The sequence below is a fragment of the Syngnathus floridae genome, chromosome 6, assembly GCF_059516105.1.
Source record: "Syngnathus floridae isolate MCC-2025c chromosome 6, RoL_Sflo_1.0, whole genome shotgun sequence".
Classification (NCBI taxonomy): Eukaryota; Metazoa; Chordata; class Actinopteri; order Syngnathiformes; family Syngnathidae; genus Syngnathus; species Syngnathus floridae.
In genome coordinates this window covers 8,893,635-8,911,402 of record NC_142418.1, presented here as the reverse complement: position 1 = coordinate 8,911,402, position 17,768 = coordinate 8,893,635, and the positions used below count along the sequence as shown (strand labels likewise).

Here is a 17,768-nt window from a genome sequence, read left to right as displayed (position 1 = left end):
ACTAGTTTGTAAAGTGGGATGGATGGATGGATGGATGGATGGATGGATGGATGGATGGATGGATGGATGGATGGATGGATGGATGGATGGATGGATGGATGGATGGATGGATGGATGGATGGATGGATGGATGGATGGATGGATGGATGGATGGATGGATGGGGCAGTTGAGAGAATAAATCCCTAGAATACTATGAGTTCATAATAAAGCTTTCATCAATACACATCGCATTTTCTTATCAGAGGCACCATTGATTGGCATATTGCTGAGGAAAAAGAGAGAGGGGTGACGGGTCTCTGCAGACTGCGTGACCAGGGCGTAATCTTGGAAAAGGGCGTTACCGTGGAAAGGGAACGTTCTGCTGGCGAGTTGTCATTCACTGATTTCAACAAAACACATTGGTAAAATTACAAATTCAAGCTAACATTATTTTCCCGATCAAAAAATACACGGTGAGAGTTTGTGAATGGAAAATGGGTCACCTAGCCCTCCCTTATGGTCCATTTCAGGGAGGCACGTTTATTAAAGAAAAACCTCACAATTAGGTACACTGTCACTTTAAGATACCCGGAAACAGTTACCGTCTACGTGATCAAGGCTTGGGTCCATAAACAACCCGTGATCCCTCCCAGCAATGCTATCCCAACCCGCAATGTGTGCTTTTCGTTCCAGTCTGAAGTGTTGGCGACATTGGGCTGTCCGAAAAGCTACTTTGGGGTTGTTGGACTTCGGCAAGTGCCGTTGGTTGTCTTCACCATCAAGTAGAGCCGTTACTGGTATGGAGGAAATATTGGCAAGAGTCGTATCACCTTTACCGACATACGAAACAAGAGAGAAATCTCCGCCTCCTCCAGAAGCCAACAGTTTGGAGTTCATGCATTTCTACACAAGTCTTGACAAGGAAGAAAAACTAAATTTTCTGGCGAAGCTCTCGCATGAATTTGGAGTGGATCATAAAAGCGTTTCGGAGTTCGCTGGGAAGCTTCTACACACCCAACTCAGAGACTTGGCGACCATTTTGCAGGTGGAGGACAGACTTCGATATAGCTTGACACCCCGATATAAGCAGCTTCTGAACCACATAAGCAGGGTGGAAGGGGGAGTGAAGTTTCTGGTTGACCTTAGAGCCGACGTGATTGAAATTATTTCATCAAAAAGTAGCGAGAGCCCGCACTTAAGGGTAAGCATTGGTTTGTTTACATATTCTACGGAAGCTCGCAACACTCAATATATACAAATTGCATTTTTGCAATATCTCCAAAGGCTTTATCTATTTATTTGTTGATTTTTAACTTAGTATTCCAATGTAGTTCTACACACCCACATGGCTAACATTTTGGTGGTGGGCGGTTAACACACAGAGACGTCATACCCCCCAAACAAGGCCGACTCACATGGTTCACATTTCAGAACGCACTGCCACAGTGCCCTTTACCCTAGTTACATTTTATTCTCCCTGTGGAGTTTTATTTTTTGCAAGCATGCATGCCCAAATAATTTGCCAGATGAAAAACACCCCGATTTCTGAGTTGTTTATCATAACACCACGATTTTGAACTGCATAGCGATATTAGAAATACACAAGATTTTTTTTATTGTAATTAGAGGCTATGAATCATTTACTGTTAACTCATCCCAGTGAAATGTCATGTAGTTGAATTGCCAATTAATTTAAAGGTATGTTTTCAGTTCAATTGCAATAATAACTCCAGCAAAGCCAAACTCAATAATTACAGTGATTGCCTACTTAAAAGTAAATTATAAAGTTAAAGTGTAAATCAGCCTTATTTGAGTTGTTTAAATTTCATCAACTAGTATTTTTTACGCGTCATAAACTTTGTGAACATTTAAGTGTAGCTTATATAATATTTTTACAGCTCTTATTTTCATCCCTTGCTTGTAGTATAATTAAATGGAATTCCCTCACGAGCTTATCTAGAGTTCAAAGCCACACTTTAGCCACAAGCCATCTGGCCATTTAAATGAATGTTTAGAAGTTTCTGATTAATAGGATCCCAATAATACCCATGCTTTTTTGTGTGTGTAACTCTTAAAACGATTTCCACACTTCTATTAGACTGCTAATGGCTTTGCTCTTGGTGCTGTCTGTAGATTTTAAGAGGGTAAATCCATCTTTAGACAAATCCCAACTTGCATTGGTCATCAAGTAATTAACATTCCAACTAATCTTGCCGCTGTCTCAGTCTACTGTTATAGTGACATCAGTGGGTGGTGTGGGTTACAAAAGTCAGGCTGGCTATTTTTTGCTCCTACTGAAAGAATCCTGGGATGGATCTGTGCACCCATCTTACTGGGGTAAAGGTGTCAGTGGTGTGGTCATTTAGATGAACACTTCCTTTTAACTTACTGTAGTTATGTTTGCTCTAATGCTCACAATATTATTGTAGCACACACAGCATGAGTGAAGCTGAGCAGAGCTTGCTAATGATACAACTGAAACGCAAACCTGTAGTCTTCCTATGGAGCTGTCTATATAGTGTCTGGGTTCATAAACTTTGTAGTTTGTGTGTTTGGAAGATAGTGCTTTTAAATGAAATCTGATCTTTTAAGGGCATCAGTCCTGCTTTCAAATGGCAAGCTGCTTATTGAAGAGGCTCCTGTGTAAATATTACAAGCTCAGAAACGTCATTTCTCATCATGTGAGAAGACTCAAAAAGCAAACACACATCAAGGGAGGGGAACACGCAGCTCTAACAAGGATGTGATTTATCTGGTATTCAGTCACTCTGCTGTCATTCTTTTGGTTGTCCTGTTTTTCAGTAGACATTTTGAGAAGATATCTCAAGTATTACATAAGTGTGGAATGACTCACTATCCTCCTTCTTAGGACCTGAATGGAACCCTGAAGAGCTTGCTGTCTGAGTGGTTCTCTGTCGGTCTACTCCGACTAGAGCGGATCACTTGGCAGTCACCCTGTGAGATCCTACAAAAGATCAGCCAGTAAGGCAGCAAATGTGATTCTTCAATTTGTCATTTTTAGAGTCCATAATAAACAAATGTCTTCACCTGAATCATGCAACTCAACTTGGGAAATGAAAAGTATAATGACAAATCTTCTGTCAGGTATGAGGCGGTGCACCCTGTTAGGAACTGGGCTGATCTGAAACGCAGAGTGGGGCCTTACCGTCGTTGCTACGCCTTCACCCATGCCGCAATGCCTGGGGAGCCTCTGGTCGTGCTGCATGTAGCCCTCACCGATGAAATCTCAGATAACATACAGGTTAGAAGGAAAGGATCTGGAGAATTCCTATCAATTTTTCATACCGTAAAGGAAATAGGAAATTCATGATATATATTCATTAAATTCATGATATTAACTCAGAAAATGATTCATACATTTTCTGTCATACTAAGTTAATCTCTTATAATACTAGTTAAGGTATTGTAACCGTATTAAAACAAAACATAAGACTGAGTTTTTGTTTTTTTTTACCACATTGTGGTGTTTCTAATTCATCTTGGTGACGTGCAGAATTTTACAGCATACTGTGGCCTCTTTTTTTAGAGTATTGTTCGGGAATTTTCAGCCCTGGACCTGGAAGAAGATGTAAACAAGGTAAATGCAGCAATTTTCTACTCCATCTCCTCCACCCAAGCTGGTCTACAAGGTGTTGAGCTGGGAAACTATCTCATCAAGCGGGTGGTGCGGGAACTGCAGGTGGGTGTATTTGTGTAGTTGGTATTAGATGCTGCAAGTCAATGCTCTGTCCAAACGAATCATCCACAGTTCTGAATGATGCATTCCTAAATGGGTATGGCAGTTTAGCTGCAATTTTATAAAGTATTAGTTTGGTGAATGGTACAAATGGACTCATTAGCTGCCATTGACAGGCAAGCCACTGTAATACCAATGGTATCAAACTGGGAGGTCTGGCAGTGACTTTAGAGCTTTGTTTTCTGAAAATCAAATCAAATTCTGTCCCAGTTTCCTCATACATACATGAGTAAAACTTTGCAAAGATAAACCCAAAGATTGCAACGATTCAGCTGCGCTCTCCTTCTCCGCGTTCTCGACTTTTGTATACACTACGTAAGCAAATATGCCAAACTGGAACCCTAACCCTAACCTACTTGGTCTGTAGCCTTTAGGTGCGGCCCATGTCGCTATATTTTTTTTTGTGTGCAAAATTACCTGACAAGAGTTTTGTTGTTCTTCAAACGTTTAATGGTCTTTCTTTCAATCTCTTACATAAAGTATTAATCTCCTGCTATTCAAGCATTTGTTTACAAACTGGGATTGATGAATGAAGAGAGACAAAACGGTGGCTACCACATTGACACTGAAATTAAATCCCATCCATCTTTTATAATAAGTCTAGAAGAGTCCGCGGACTCTTGCCAGCACTTATGAAATGATTAGGACATTGAATGGACCATCAGAAGCCACTATGCCCAACAAATGGGGAACATGCGTCTTTGTAATGCACCCTCATAAAATCTGTTTTCCAGCTTTGCAGTGCACTTTAGTTTTTAGTTCAAGGAGACTGGTGCAATTTATTTATTGGCATTTTAATTTACATGGAAGAGTAAGCACTGCAAATGGAGGTGTTTTTTTTTTTTTTTTTTTTACCCTTTAGTACAATACAAAGCTGTTTGTCCAAGGCTTGTCCAAGACCACATAATTATCAGTTGCACATGCAGAAAATGCACAAAACCAACAATTTTCCCCTCTTTGAAAATAATATATTGCTGCCATTGGACTGAAACCTCATAAGTGACAATTTGGTCATTTCCATGGTTTTTTTTTCAAAATGGTAAGTCTACACGTGGTGGGTGTTATTTGGTGCTTAAGTCACTGGTTTTACACATCCGCACATCCAGTGAAGCCTTCAAACTATCAAAAAGGTGGTGGCGAATGCGGGAGATAAATAATATTAACCAAATTAAATAAAAATAAAATCACTTTGGGTGCCTCCGTTTTTTACTAGCCCAAAAGGAGACCGGCTTTCTGAAACAATCACAAGGCTCCCACTTATTACGAGAACTCAATTAAGTGTAATGGTGAATTATATTTTTAAAAATTATTTTTAAATCTCCTTCTGTCAAAACTTTGCTGGTCCAATGTGGGGAAAAACCTTCAACTAAGCACGTACGTGACAACTTTTCCCAAATATCCTGCTGCTCGGATTGCGTTTTCACCTTCTTCAAATACATTATCTGTATTATAGTTTTTTTTAGCCTTATTTGCAATGCCGTCTTTCATTGTCAGCACTGCCAAGAATCACACACTATGAAAGAAATAGAAGTGAAAAATGATCCTGATATAAAAAGAAAGCCTGCAACCATCTAGAAGATGATAGCAAGGAAGGCTAACTCGGCAGAGTTATACAGCTCAACGACAAAGTTAACTCTCTGGGGGCTGTCTGGTGCTTGCTCTTTCATCTGAAGCTTTTATCACCTCTGTTACATCAACTTGCTTATCAGCCAAGATGCCAGCTTGCCAAGATGGTTTTAGAAGAAGGCTAAGAAGGCTAAATCAAAGCGTGAGAGTTGGATAGTGTACAAATAAATAAGGGGGAGCATTTTTGAAGTAAAATTGAAGGTGAGAATCCAAGTGACCGTTGAGGAAGTAAATGCGGATTTGTGTGTGTGTGTTTGTGTAACCATCAGCAGCAGGATCATGCACACATTTGAAAACATTGAGTTGTTTTTTTGCACAATTGTTGTATTCATATTTTGTTTTCTTCTCTCTCTCTAGAGTGAGTTTCCCCACATGGCCCAGTTTTCCAGCCTATCCCCCATTCCAGGCTTTTCCTTGTGGCTTCAAGGCCTCCTGAGCCAGTACCGGAAAGAAGGACGTGCCTCGGACCTCCTCTCTGAGCAGGAGTGGGAGGAAATGAGGCAAATCACTGACCTATCCTCAGACGCTAGTGCCATAGATGCCCTTCGCACGTTAATAGCCACTGGTGAATGGATGCGCTCTGAACGTCTCTCGCGTTTACTGGAGCCTGTCCTGATGCGACTTTGTGCCTGGTATCTTTACGGGGAGAAGAGGCGAGGTTATGCACTTAACCCAGTGGCCAACTTCCACCTTCAAAATGGCTCTACCATGTGGCGGCTCAACTGGCACGCAGACACGAGCCCAAAGGGCGTGTCCAACTCCTGCGGCATTATGGTGAACTATCGTTACTTCTTGAATGAGACGTCAAAAAACAGCGCTCTTTACTTGCAGAATAAAGTCATCTTGGCATCAGATCAAGTTCTCGGATTGGTGTCGCAATTTCAGAAAAACAGTAAACTCTGAAAAAAGACACCGTGTGCATTTATGACTCCAGAGTAACACCTGCACGATAAAATATTCTGCTTTTGGTTGAGTGCCAGCTTGGTGAGCATCCTCTACTGATTTTGTTGGCTCATTTGTTATTTGAAGTACATTCATGGGTTAGGTGTGTGCATCTGGTTGGCTTAGTAGTTGATGAGAAGAGACTGCAGCTAATGAAGCACCCTGCATCTTTATACGATTTCGCGTGTTCCAGGATAACAGTGTAATGGTTTAAGTAGGAGCAACAAAGCTGTGCAGCTACTGGAATAAATGGTCCGTACACTTTGTTGCACTTTCTTAGAAAACAATAAGGGAGCGCATAGAGTATCGTTTTAATGTCTAAAAACACCTGCTGTTATGCTTCACGTACTTCACTTTCCCACAAATGAACTTCAAATCCTCCAAAACCCCAACAAAAGATGTTTCTATTACCGTATTTTCCGGAATATAAGGCGCACCGGACTATAAGGCGCACCTTCAATGAATGGCCCATTTTAAAACTTCGTCCTTATGTAAGGCGCACCGGACTATAAGGTGCACCATTAATGCATCATGTCAGATTTTTAATCCAAATCAAATCATTCTCCATTTTATCTTTTTTATTTCAACTTCAGATGCAACAAGTTACTTTATAATCACAAAATAATGATCCATGGTCTTTTTGATTCATGATTCATAGTCTTCAGTGGGCCACTTATGATTGATTTCATGTCACAATGCTTCGGGCCAGTTTAAATTTAGGAATTTGGTCCATATATAAGGTGCACCGGACTATAAGGCGCCCTGTCGGCTTTTGAGAAAATTTTAGGTTTTTAGGTGCGCCTTATTGTCCGGAAAATACAGTAATACTTTTGGACCTTCTGGACCACCCCAGATGTTAGGGGTGCTAAATGTTATGGTAACAAGTGAGGCTTTTATTATCCTGTCACTGTTAAACTCAGAAAAATGTTTGAAATTAATAGACGTAATCCATCCATATAAATCATTTGTGGGGCAGTAAAGTATGTCAGACCGTGACAATAAACATTGAACATGACTTTAATTATATTTACGATCTATTGTGACCTTCGTAGTTCACCAGTTTCTCGCCTGAAGCGTTAGGAAGGATCCGCTTGATGTATTTCCCCCCTTTTTCTTTCGATAATTTTGCTGACACACACAGTACCGAGCTCCCCCAGAGAGCCATCGGTGCTGTTCTAACAGTTCTGTGCAGGTGCCAAGGAGGACTCATATCGGCCCACACCCCATTGTTGTGAAATAATACATCGCAGGAAGTTGACTGTGAAATTACATTTTATGTCTCCAAGGAGCCAAACTTTCTTCTCTTTTTTTTCCTTTTTTTCTTACCGTGCTTTTCCTCCACCCTTTTCTCTCGCAGTGCTGCTCTATGTCCTGAAACTAATGGAGTGAGAAATAAAATTAAAGTAAATGGTTAGATTGATGGGGTTCAATTGTGAAGCAGGGGGGAGGAGAACAAAGAACCATAAAAAGGACTGTTGGTTATAGGATGCCCTTGAGAGACCTGTTTGTCTCTTCAAACGCCCGCGGTGCTCCATGCACGTGTGGAGTGGATGCTCTAAAAAATAAAAAAGGTTCTCACATTGGTGAACTGTAGCGTTACTGTGGAAAAAAAAAACAGTGCCATATTTAATTCCTTCTTTAAATAAATAATCGTAAAGCAGTTTTTGAGGAAATCAACTGTAATTCATCATTTTGAAATATTATTGAATGCTGTACAGTTAAATAGTTTTTTATTTTTTTGTCAGTCTGGCATTTCCTGTAGGAGAACGAAGACAAATTGCTTGTTCAGTGAGTGGTTACAGCACTGAAATTTGATTTATCGATACATCCCATCTCTCAAATGCAATGATACTGGAGGTATTTTAACAATATTAGTTAATAGACAAAATGCAGATAAAAAAAGAAAGCCGAAATCCTAATTCACATCCCAACAAGAATCATCTTGCCTTCTGTTCTTTCTACACCGGTGTTTGCCAATGTGCTGACCTATGTGCATATGTGAAAATAATAAAATCTCTTTGTGCACTTTCTGTCTTTAGGTTGATCTCATTACTGCACTTTTTCAGTGACTCGTGTCCCCTCTATGGCGTTTGTCTGACATTCCGTAACACCCCAGTGACGGAGGTAGAGTTAATTAGAAATTCATGTAATTTCTTTTGTGGTTGTAGAAACTAAAGCAGCTTCTTTGATACAGTTCATGTTGAATCTACCATGGTATTTTTCCCTCCTTCAACACCCCTGATTCAAATGATCAAGATTGTTATCAGGCTTTTGAAGAGATGTGTGCTGATAAAAACACAGATGCAATAATCAAAACAATGTTGGTGACAGCTAAGCTTTGGTTGGGTTGTGTGGGTAGCTTGTTCTTCTTTAGCCAGCATCCATGCAACAGAACTACTTCTTGGTTGCTCATTAATGACTTTTCAGGGTTGCACACACTTTTAAGTTTAAAAGTATCAGATGTGTTGTTGTAAAAACTCAGATCAATTGAATAGTTATTAGGGAATGTCATATTTTAAAAAGTATGCCTGACATTTAAGAAAACCTATACTCTCGCCAGCTAGGCTTGGGGCCCATTTAATGACTGTGACTTTTGCATTTGTGCTGTTTGAAATATGTATTCATGGCAGCACTTGCAGTATTTGATAAAGAAAATTACATTTTCACTTGACGGGGCTGGGAGGGAAAACTTTCCAGCAATTGGCAGCACCTTGAATCTAGTGTACAGTATGTATGAGTCATTTAGTAAAAGAAAAAGGGCGTTTATTTGAGTGTGATCATTCATATTGGTATGCTGCCGCTTGCTCTCAGTCATGCATCTCATCTCACAGCACTGTCACCATTTGCCGCCTTCCTTATATCCTACTCTGCTTGCCTTGCCTCTACAGCCATGCCAATCAATGTTCCCTCTAAACCAAGGGTTCCTTCTATGCTTTGGGAGCAATTATGACAAATAGACTCCATTCTCAGCCATTTAACCCATCTTTATCGTGCTTATTATCACCTATAGGGGGCAGTGGTGTTCCACTCCTTCATATGGTGTTTGATCACGAGTCCACAACTTATATGTTCTCTTATTTTTTCTACAACTTATTTCTCATGTCTGTAGACTGAGAGCTTCCATTGTGCTTCTCTCATGCATCAATACTGTTATTTTTCTCACTTCACTTCTATCACATTCTCAGTCCTCAAATGAATGAGTTGGAGATTGACAAAGCTTCCACATCTGGTTGGAGGCTGCAAACTCATTTGAATTGCTGATGGTATCCCCTCTTCATCTATTCCAATTAGTCATCATTAGCTGACCTGATGTCTTGTATCATTTTGAATTATTAAATTGGGGGGAAAGGTTAACAGACAAATGTAATATTGGCAACAAAGAGAGACAACCTTCTGCAGGATTAATACATAACTTGAAATGAGAGTACAATATCTGGTTATCTTATGCCAATGTGATGTACTGCATAGCTATTGTTTTACCAGCAGCCAAATCTGTTTGACTGTGCAAGCAGCAACTTGTTTGTGCCTGTTTTACAAACACAATCCTTAAATAAATCATGACCTTTGTGTTTAAAGTGTGTAGACTCTGAAGGAATGACATCCATTCAAATACAGCTGTGTAAGACATTCATTATTCAAAGCGTAAATAAAGCAGGTCCTAAATTCATTTATTGGACTGAAGTATAATGTAAAAAGCCTTACTTTACACGGTCATTGTTTTAAAGCTTTACCATACAAGGGCATTTTTTTATTATTATTATTAAATAAAAGCATTACATTATGTGTTTTTTTTTTCTAAAAAGCCTCACTATACATGGTCATTAAAAAATGCCTCACTATACATGGTCATAGAGGGTCAGTTTTTTTAATGCCTTAGTATACATGGTTATATATAAAAAAAATAAAAATAAAAACTTTCTCACTTATAGAGACCAAAATTCTGTTCAGATAGATTATGAGCACGGGCAGAACGCAAACCAATGTCCCGTTTTAAAGAGATAACTCGATCGTGTTTACGTGACACAATATTGGTTAGTTAGAAACGAGGTAACTTATTCAGGCTTTTAATAAACTGAATAAGAGCATATTTTTTATACACATTTATATGGCTTTTAAAAACCACAATGCTGCCAATGTTTGGGTTTCAAAAGGGTTATCAAATTTAATTATTGAATGCATATACATAAATGACATAAATTTCAAAGGCTCTAGCAGACCTTGTGGCTTTCTTTAACAAGCTTTGTATGTACCTTGTCAGATGGTTGATGGGGTAGGGTAGGGTCAGCGAGCAAGGGTAGCAGGCCAAGTTAGCAGGCAAGGTTCCAAGGAAATCAACAATCCAGTGAAGTGGCTCTGTATCGGGTGAGTTTTCCAGAGTCCGGTATTAGTCTGAAATTTAAACTTTTAAGTAGGTTTCAAAAAAGCTTTCGAGTGATTTCGTAATGGTTTCCACAGGCTTCCCAAAAGGCTTGTAAAGAGCTGTGTGACCATCAGGTCTTCAAACAATTCTACTGCCTAGGTGTGAGTCATAAGGTCAAAGGTGAATGGCAGTCACCTCTAAAGTACTTCAAAATAAGAGTCTGAGGTACTTAAAAATAATAATAATATCAAAATAAGAGTCCAATAACAACTCAATGTAAGATCAATAAAAAGTCAACTAAAGCTCAATCAAAGTTTCAAGTGCTTCTGTAGCACAATGTTACATGTTTTATAAAATAAAAACAGAAATGGCTCTTACAGTCACTGTTCTATCACAAGGTTTTGTGAGCTGTGTGTAAATTTACGCACATCCATGTGCAAAAATCCAAGTTGATAAATCTCACACTTTGAGTGGGCATGTTAGTTTGTATGCTTTACGCACACCTCTGTGCATCTATACTTTTGATAAATGAGGCCTCTTATCACCAGCAGCCTAATGAGGAAAAGTAGTAAAGAAAATGGATGAATGGAAAATTTACTTAAATAAGGTTTGACTATGAATCATGAGTAACAACCATGATAAGGTAGTTCAGTGCCTCATAAAAAAAAACGTATAACCTTGTTTCTTTCATCTTTTATACCATCAAATCTGATGTAAAGAAATAAACAGAAAAACTGACAAACATGTCCTCATCTTTCATATTAGAGTAATCCAAACAAGGTCTGTTTCAGACTGCTCTTAAAAGGTCAGTGAACCTTATATATGATGGATTTATATTCCTTGAATTATGTCGTGTAGGCTAATTTGAAAACACCGTACAATGCATCAAGTAAAAAGATGTTAATTGAATTAGAATCTTAACGATGCATTGCCTCTGTTGGTTTTTGCTGTGGGGAAGCTTTTCTTGTCAACAGTCTGCCAAGGACATTCCAAGTGCATTTTGTCAAGCTGCATTCCTGAGACCTCCTTAGGATGTTCTCACTCATGAATCTTTTGAGATGTGATCTCAAAACTATGTCTTTCCGTCATAACGACATACCATCTATGCCGCTTTCGGGATTTATTTTGCTTGCACCCTTCATCCAAACTGCTCACTGGCTGCAGCACTACATATTGAAAGGAAGCACAGGTTCCACTTAGTGTTGCTCTAAGTCTCATTTAAAAGATGCTGCAAGCTGCTAGAATGACAAGCATTTTTCATTTCACTGATTCATTTCTTGCCAGTATTTCACTACACTGGCAGCCAACAGCAACAACCATCTTGTTTCACTTCTTGCACTACACGGTGGAATTGAAGGCTTATAATGGTGGTCATGATCGAGATTAAATGGCTTTGCCAGCTCTTTGGGAGACTGGATGATGGCAGCAGCAATATGACGGTTGCGTCACACACAGTTGTTTGGATTTTCAAAATTTTAACAAACAATGTAATGAAAAGTGGCAAGTACCTTTTTTTTCCTCAATTAAATGCACTTGATTTGACTCAGTGGAAAAATCACATGCTTGAATTGAATACATGCATTTAATCCATCATTATACCTACTGTATTCTGTTTGACCTGGTGTCTCAGAGTTTGTGTCCGTCGACTATACAGCTAACAAACAAATGAGTGTCCATGAGAGGTGGGAAGGTCATCATGACCAAAATGATCAATCATCTAGCTCTTTCTTTAATCAACACAAATGCCAACATATTTTACACATCCACTTGATCTGAGCCACTCCCATCATTCTCCAAGACCATTGATCTCAGAGTTAAGCATACAGCTATGAGTGACGTGACTGATGACCAAATTTAATGATCATTATGAAGTCAGCTTTTGTTACTTAATAATATCATCCCGAAGCATCTGGAATTTTTTTTCTCTTCACTTTTGCCCTTTATACATACATTATAATTAAAGATTCATTCGGACAATCCTTGAATCCATTTGCATGACATAATGTGTGACATAATTAATGGATGTTCTCCTCAAAATGAATGGGTGTGAAATTAAGTCAATGCATAGCTTTAATTTTGCTGCATGGCCAAACAATGTGCCGTACTTAATTCAAACATCAGCTGATATACCTGCATACTATACAATGTAAAATCCAACACTGGTACAGTGTCTAAGATTTGTGAGGCAACAAAGACAAGCATGTGTACAGCAACAACAATCCCAAAGGCAAGCTCCAAATTCTGTAATTGAACGCAAGAGAACAGGAGCAATTATACATCTACATCTATCATTGTGAAGGACCTGAGGACAAAGAAACGAGCCTACCTACACTCTGACTAATTATAAAACAAAGGATGCTGCTGGAGATATTTAAGACAAATGAAAAACAATGCAACAATGTGGATGATTTCATCGCAAGATTTCCCAACCCCCCAGAAATGCCTAATCTCTAACCCTCAGATGAGAAAAAACAAAAAAACAAACTCAACCTGATATCACGAAGAAGAGTTTTGTTCTTTGAAGGGAAGTTATACATCATAGCTGGTACATCCGCAGCTTCGCACTGACTTGTTACCTTGGGCTTCAAGAGCTTGAAATAGCCTCTTTTTGGAAAAAAACCCTTTTATTTCCTCACAGAAATAAAAGCCTTTTGGTCCTATGAGAGAAATAATTACTTAATGTAACGGTTGGAAAATAGTACAAAAATGTTGACCCCAAAGCAGACAAGCAGTGGTTGAGCAATCAGAGCTTTACTTAACAAAGGGACCACATAATGTGAGCAATTTGTGTACAATATTTTAGTTCACTGTTTTTATTTGCTTAATATTGGATTTGCTTATAATTGTTAGTTCATGTCCAACTTTGTTAAATTTGTAATGCAGTCATGTTGCCTTTGAGACGTTTCTGTAATTAAGGGCTATTTAATAAATATCACTTGACAAACGTCAGGATATCATTATTTGTCAGTAAGCTGGTATGCCAGACAGAAAAAGAAGGATAACATTTAAACATGATTTTGTTTTACTCACTCCTTGTGGAAACAACCCACGAAGCCAGTGATTTTGGCATCATTAACAGTTACAAATCTCTGTCTGAGGTGTCTCACATTATTTGCAGCCCGCAAAACACTGCAGGTTGGACACATTCAGTAAATATTATCAACATTTTTTTCTAGCAGGTGTTTCACATTTGAAAAATACTGTAGGCCGCTGACAGTGGAGAATCATTAGCAACCAAACCAACTCCCATAATATGGACTATTACTCTTAAGATCAAGCTGCAGTTCATTGTGAGTATTTTGATCTGTCTGTTGCACAACTATCATTAAATTTCATCATGACATGAGACAGTTTGTTCAAAATCAATAACAAAGTGAAGCAGCTTGCAACGTGTGAGCAGCAGCCACTGAGTGGAATTGAAGTTTACTGCAGAGATTTATCAACAACCTCTAAATCGAAAGAAAGGATTAAAAACATCAAGCTCTAAACTGTAAAAAAAAAAAACATTCATGTATTGTGGTTCAAGTTTCTTATGCAGACATGCCTCACAAGTAAGCTGCACAACAGAGAAGCAATGCGAGAAAGTAGTCCAATCAGAACAAGTGTTTTAGCACCCTCGCCAAGCAACATTCGCATTTTCAGACCACTTGCTGGCAGGAAATTTAATCAATGCACATTTCTGAGCTGCTCTGGCACAAGGCTACCGGAGGCCATGCGTCTATCTTTCCTGTCACGTTGTCTTGCTCTTCTGGGTGAACCCTGAGGCATATCCAGGCCAGATGGGATATGTAATCCCTACAGCACGCTCTGGTTTTTGCCTCGAGGTCTCCTTGGTTGGATGTGGCCAGAATAGCTCCACAGGCGTGAAGCTGATTCTTTTGAAGGAAGCAAGCAGGAAATTCCAACAAGTTGTCAGAATTTTAGAGCACCCCAATTTATGTTGAAATATTAGGAATTCTAAAGAAACTAATTTTGGTTTCTTATTTCTCCAATTTATTTCTGTCAGTCAATTCACTAAAGTTCATGTACAGTTCAAGGTTGTAACAGCTAAAATGCCTCCTTCTGTCAATGCTTCGGTGTGCTCTGAACCCACGTGAAACCGTTTAAAATGGAGACTTGAAAAGCCCCCTTCTATTTTTCGGCACACATTTATTTTACAAATGTGTTTTCATTTGCATAGTAAGTAAAACAGCATCAGAGTGCAAATCCACACTGAATGTTGTGAGAAGAAATGCACAACAGAAATTTACACTAATTTACAAACTCCAAAGATCAGGAAATAACATAGTAATCTGCAATCATTTCTCAGGACATAAGAAACCACTTCAATATAATTAAATATAAATATGACATTTCACTTTCACTGTATAGCAACTGCTGAAAGCCTATATTGCTATATCCTGTAATTTCTGTGAGTATTTTCATAATTGAGAGATTGTGTATACATTTGGGATGCTTACTATACCATCTCACTAAGAAGAAGAAATGTGTATCCCAGAAAGATTACATACAGTTTTCCTCCATTTAATTATCCTAATTTTTGCTTCAGAAATTGCATTTTCAAATGAACATAGAGAAATCTCCAAACTCTTTGGAAATTATTCAAAACAGAATTACCAATAGCTCGATAATCTATCATGCCCTAACAATAGTGATGGAAAATGAAGCTTCAAATTTGCTTCATGAATTAGTTGTTGTGCTCAGTAAACATAAATTGCTCAAGAATGGTCTAATATTTGTTAGAACTACAAAGTGGAAACCAATTTGTTTCATTTCTTTTAATATAGAAAGCTGTCCCGTTATTTTTAAGTGTGCTGTAGTCGACATGGGCAATGTAGAAAATGTTGCCAGTTTGTCCGTATTCATCCATCTTTTTAAACCATGGTGAAAGATAATAAAAAGAAGTCAAATTGTTGATTACACACATACAGTGTAGTGAAAAAATATTTGCCCTCTTCTCAAATTCAACTGATTCAAAGCTACCTGGCCTTGTGTGGATAAAGTACACCCTTTTAAATCTTTAATTAACTGTGGCTAATGACAATTTCTTAGAAACCTAAGTTTATATTCATTGGCCATATCAAAGCCTCCAGACTTGTTTGATCAAGAAATGACTTAAATTGAACCTGTCTGACAAAATAAAGTCACCCAAATGGTCTAAAAAGCTGCAAGAAATTTAAAAACAGATATGAAATCAATGACATCTTTAAGTCTGAAATGGGTTCCAAAGCAATTTATAAAGCTTTAAGACCCCCAGTGAACTCCGGTGAGAGCCATTATTCACAAACGAAGAAAATATTTAACTGTGGTGAACTTTCTCAGGAGTGGTAAGCCAACAGAAATGAACCCAAGAGCACAGCCATGACTCATCCAGAAGGTCACAACTCAGAAAGAACAGGCTTTCCTCGCCTCACTTAAGGCTCAAGGTCATGCTCAGACGCCCTTCCGGTGTTGCTGACTAGAATAGCAGAGCTCCACAGAGCTATCAAATACATTTATCAAATTATAGGAAACACTTGATTTCAGTTGTTTCTGCTTCTGGTACAAACAGTTATTAAATTTAAAGTGCAAGTGAATTTTATCTTCACTTGGATTGTGTTCATTTGCTGATCTTAGATGTTACAGTGGGGAAACTGCATAAAAGTAAGACTATGAGCAGAGGGCAAATACTTTTTTCACAGCACTTTGCAGTACGTGTACAAAAGGTGACCTGCTGTACTCAGTTGGCTGACAATCAGGCTTCTGCTGTTCTCCTCTATCGTGAGTTAAACTAAGGCGTGAACACACACACATTAACGCTGCCTCTTGCTCCTGTTGCACCTTAATTATGGCCAATTACGGGACACAGATTAGAAAGAAAGATTAACTTGTTACTTCGGTGAACAATGTGGCCGTATTAACCAAGGGCATTATGTAGGAATGATTCCTAATATATTCCTGAGGAAATATCTTATTTCAGCTTCAGTCGATTTCTCCCATCCCCTTGCAGAGCTCATTCAGTTGCTATGCTATCTCTACCATTGTTTTAACCAGTCAATGTTGTTAGCCTTATCCCTTCTCCTGCTCCATCTGGCCCCACTTTATCTTGTTCTCTCAGGCAAAGTACAGATGCAAGTCAAGTTGTCGCTAGCAGTGGTGTCTCATGATGAAAACTCAGGGGAAATGTGCTAAGAATTGCTATCATTTTGTAAAAATTTGGGCTATTCTTTCCCTTTTGTGTTCGATGCAGCCAGGCCCAGCTGTTTGCTCAATTCGGAACAAATGGATTTCCCTCCTGTGTTTTTCTTCACTCTTTCCATCTCCTTTGTTGGGACAATTTGTACAGTTGTAATTGGTTGGCTCTGGCTTTTCAGAGCAATTGGATTGGAAATAGCACAACAAGTTGACTTCCAGAATTTATAGGGATGCTCATGAGGCCTGAACAGGTATATTCACTCTATACCTATCCAGGCCTCATTTTAGTCTTGAAGAAAGTATGAACTGATTTCTGGATCACAATAGCAAATAAAAGGAAACAAGCACATGTAGAAAAATTAGCTCACAATCACCTCAATGCTCCTAAAGTCAAGCCATGTGGTTAATGTACCCCATAGCCGCCGTGACAGACTGTAAAATCTGGTGTATAATACGCACCTCAAAAATCAACTTTAAATTTTTTTAATAATACTGATCTGCTGGTAAATATTATCATTTTGTCGCATTTGTGCAGAGCATTTTTGGGGTTGAAATGCATATTTTTTCCAGGTTTTTACAGTACCTGTTTTACAATGCTTAATGTGTGTGGCTGCGTATGTAAGGCGTATGTGATTGCATTTTCTAATTATAAAAATGTATAAATCTCGCACAAGAACCAGCCGGTGATTCATAAATAAGTTGACTATTGTGCCACATGCAGGCAGCCTTCCTAATTTCAAACAGACGAGGACAAATTACTTATTCATCAAAAAAAAAAACCTCCCTCGCTCTCATTTTACAACATTAATGCCACACAATATGTTCTTTTATTGGACTCATATCAAGCACCATATGTCTCCATGCATACAATCAAAACACCAACAAAAGCCATAAAATAAACTAACACACAAAATAAGTGCAGGTATGCT

At 38.6% G+C, this 17,768-nt stretch overlaps 1 protein-coding gene across 1 annotated transcript; it reads left to right on the top strand.

Moving 5' to 3' along the window:
• The first annotated feature begins 578 nt into the window (after positions 1–578).
• Positions 579–8,330, top strand: mlycd (malonyl-CoA decarboxylase). Its single transcript, XM_088379779.1, has 5 exons — positions 579–1,181; positions 2,850–2,962; positions 3,086–3,242; positions 3,528–3,680; positions 5,721–8,330. The coding sequence occupies exons 1-5, from the start codon at positions 636–638 to the stop codon at positions 6,264–6,266; spliced, it is 1,515 nt and encodes a 504-aa protein (XP_088235905.1). The 5' UTR covers positions 579–635; the 3' UTR covers positions 6,267–8,330.
• The last annotated feature ends 9,438 nt before the right edge of the window (positions 8,331–17,768 follow it).

Excerpts from the sequence above, each read along its gene's own strand:
- mlycd (XM_088379779.1), top strand. The coding sequence starts at position 636 with ATGCTATCCCAACCCGCAATGTGTGCTTTTCGTTCCAGTCTGAAGTGT. Across the intron at positions 3,243-3,527 it reads AAATCTCAGATAACATACAG|AGTATTGTTCGGGAATTTTC; the intron begins GTTAGAAGGAAA and ends CTCTTTTTTTAG. Across the intron at positions 3,681-5,720 it reads GGGTGGTGCGGGAACTGCAG|AGTGAGTTTCCCCACATGGC; the intron begins GTGGGTGTATTT and ends CTCTCTCTCTAG.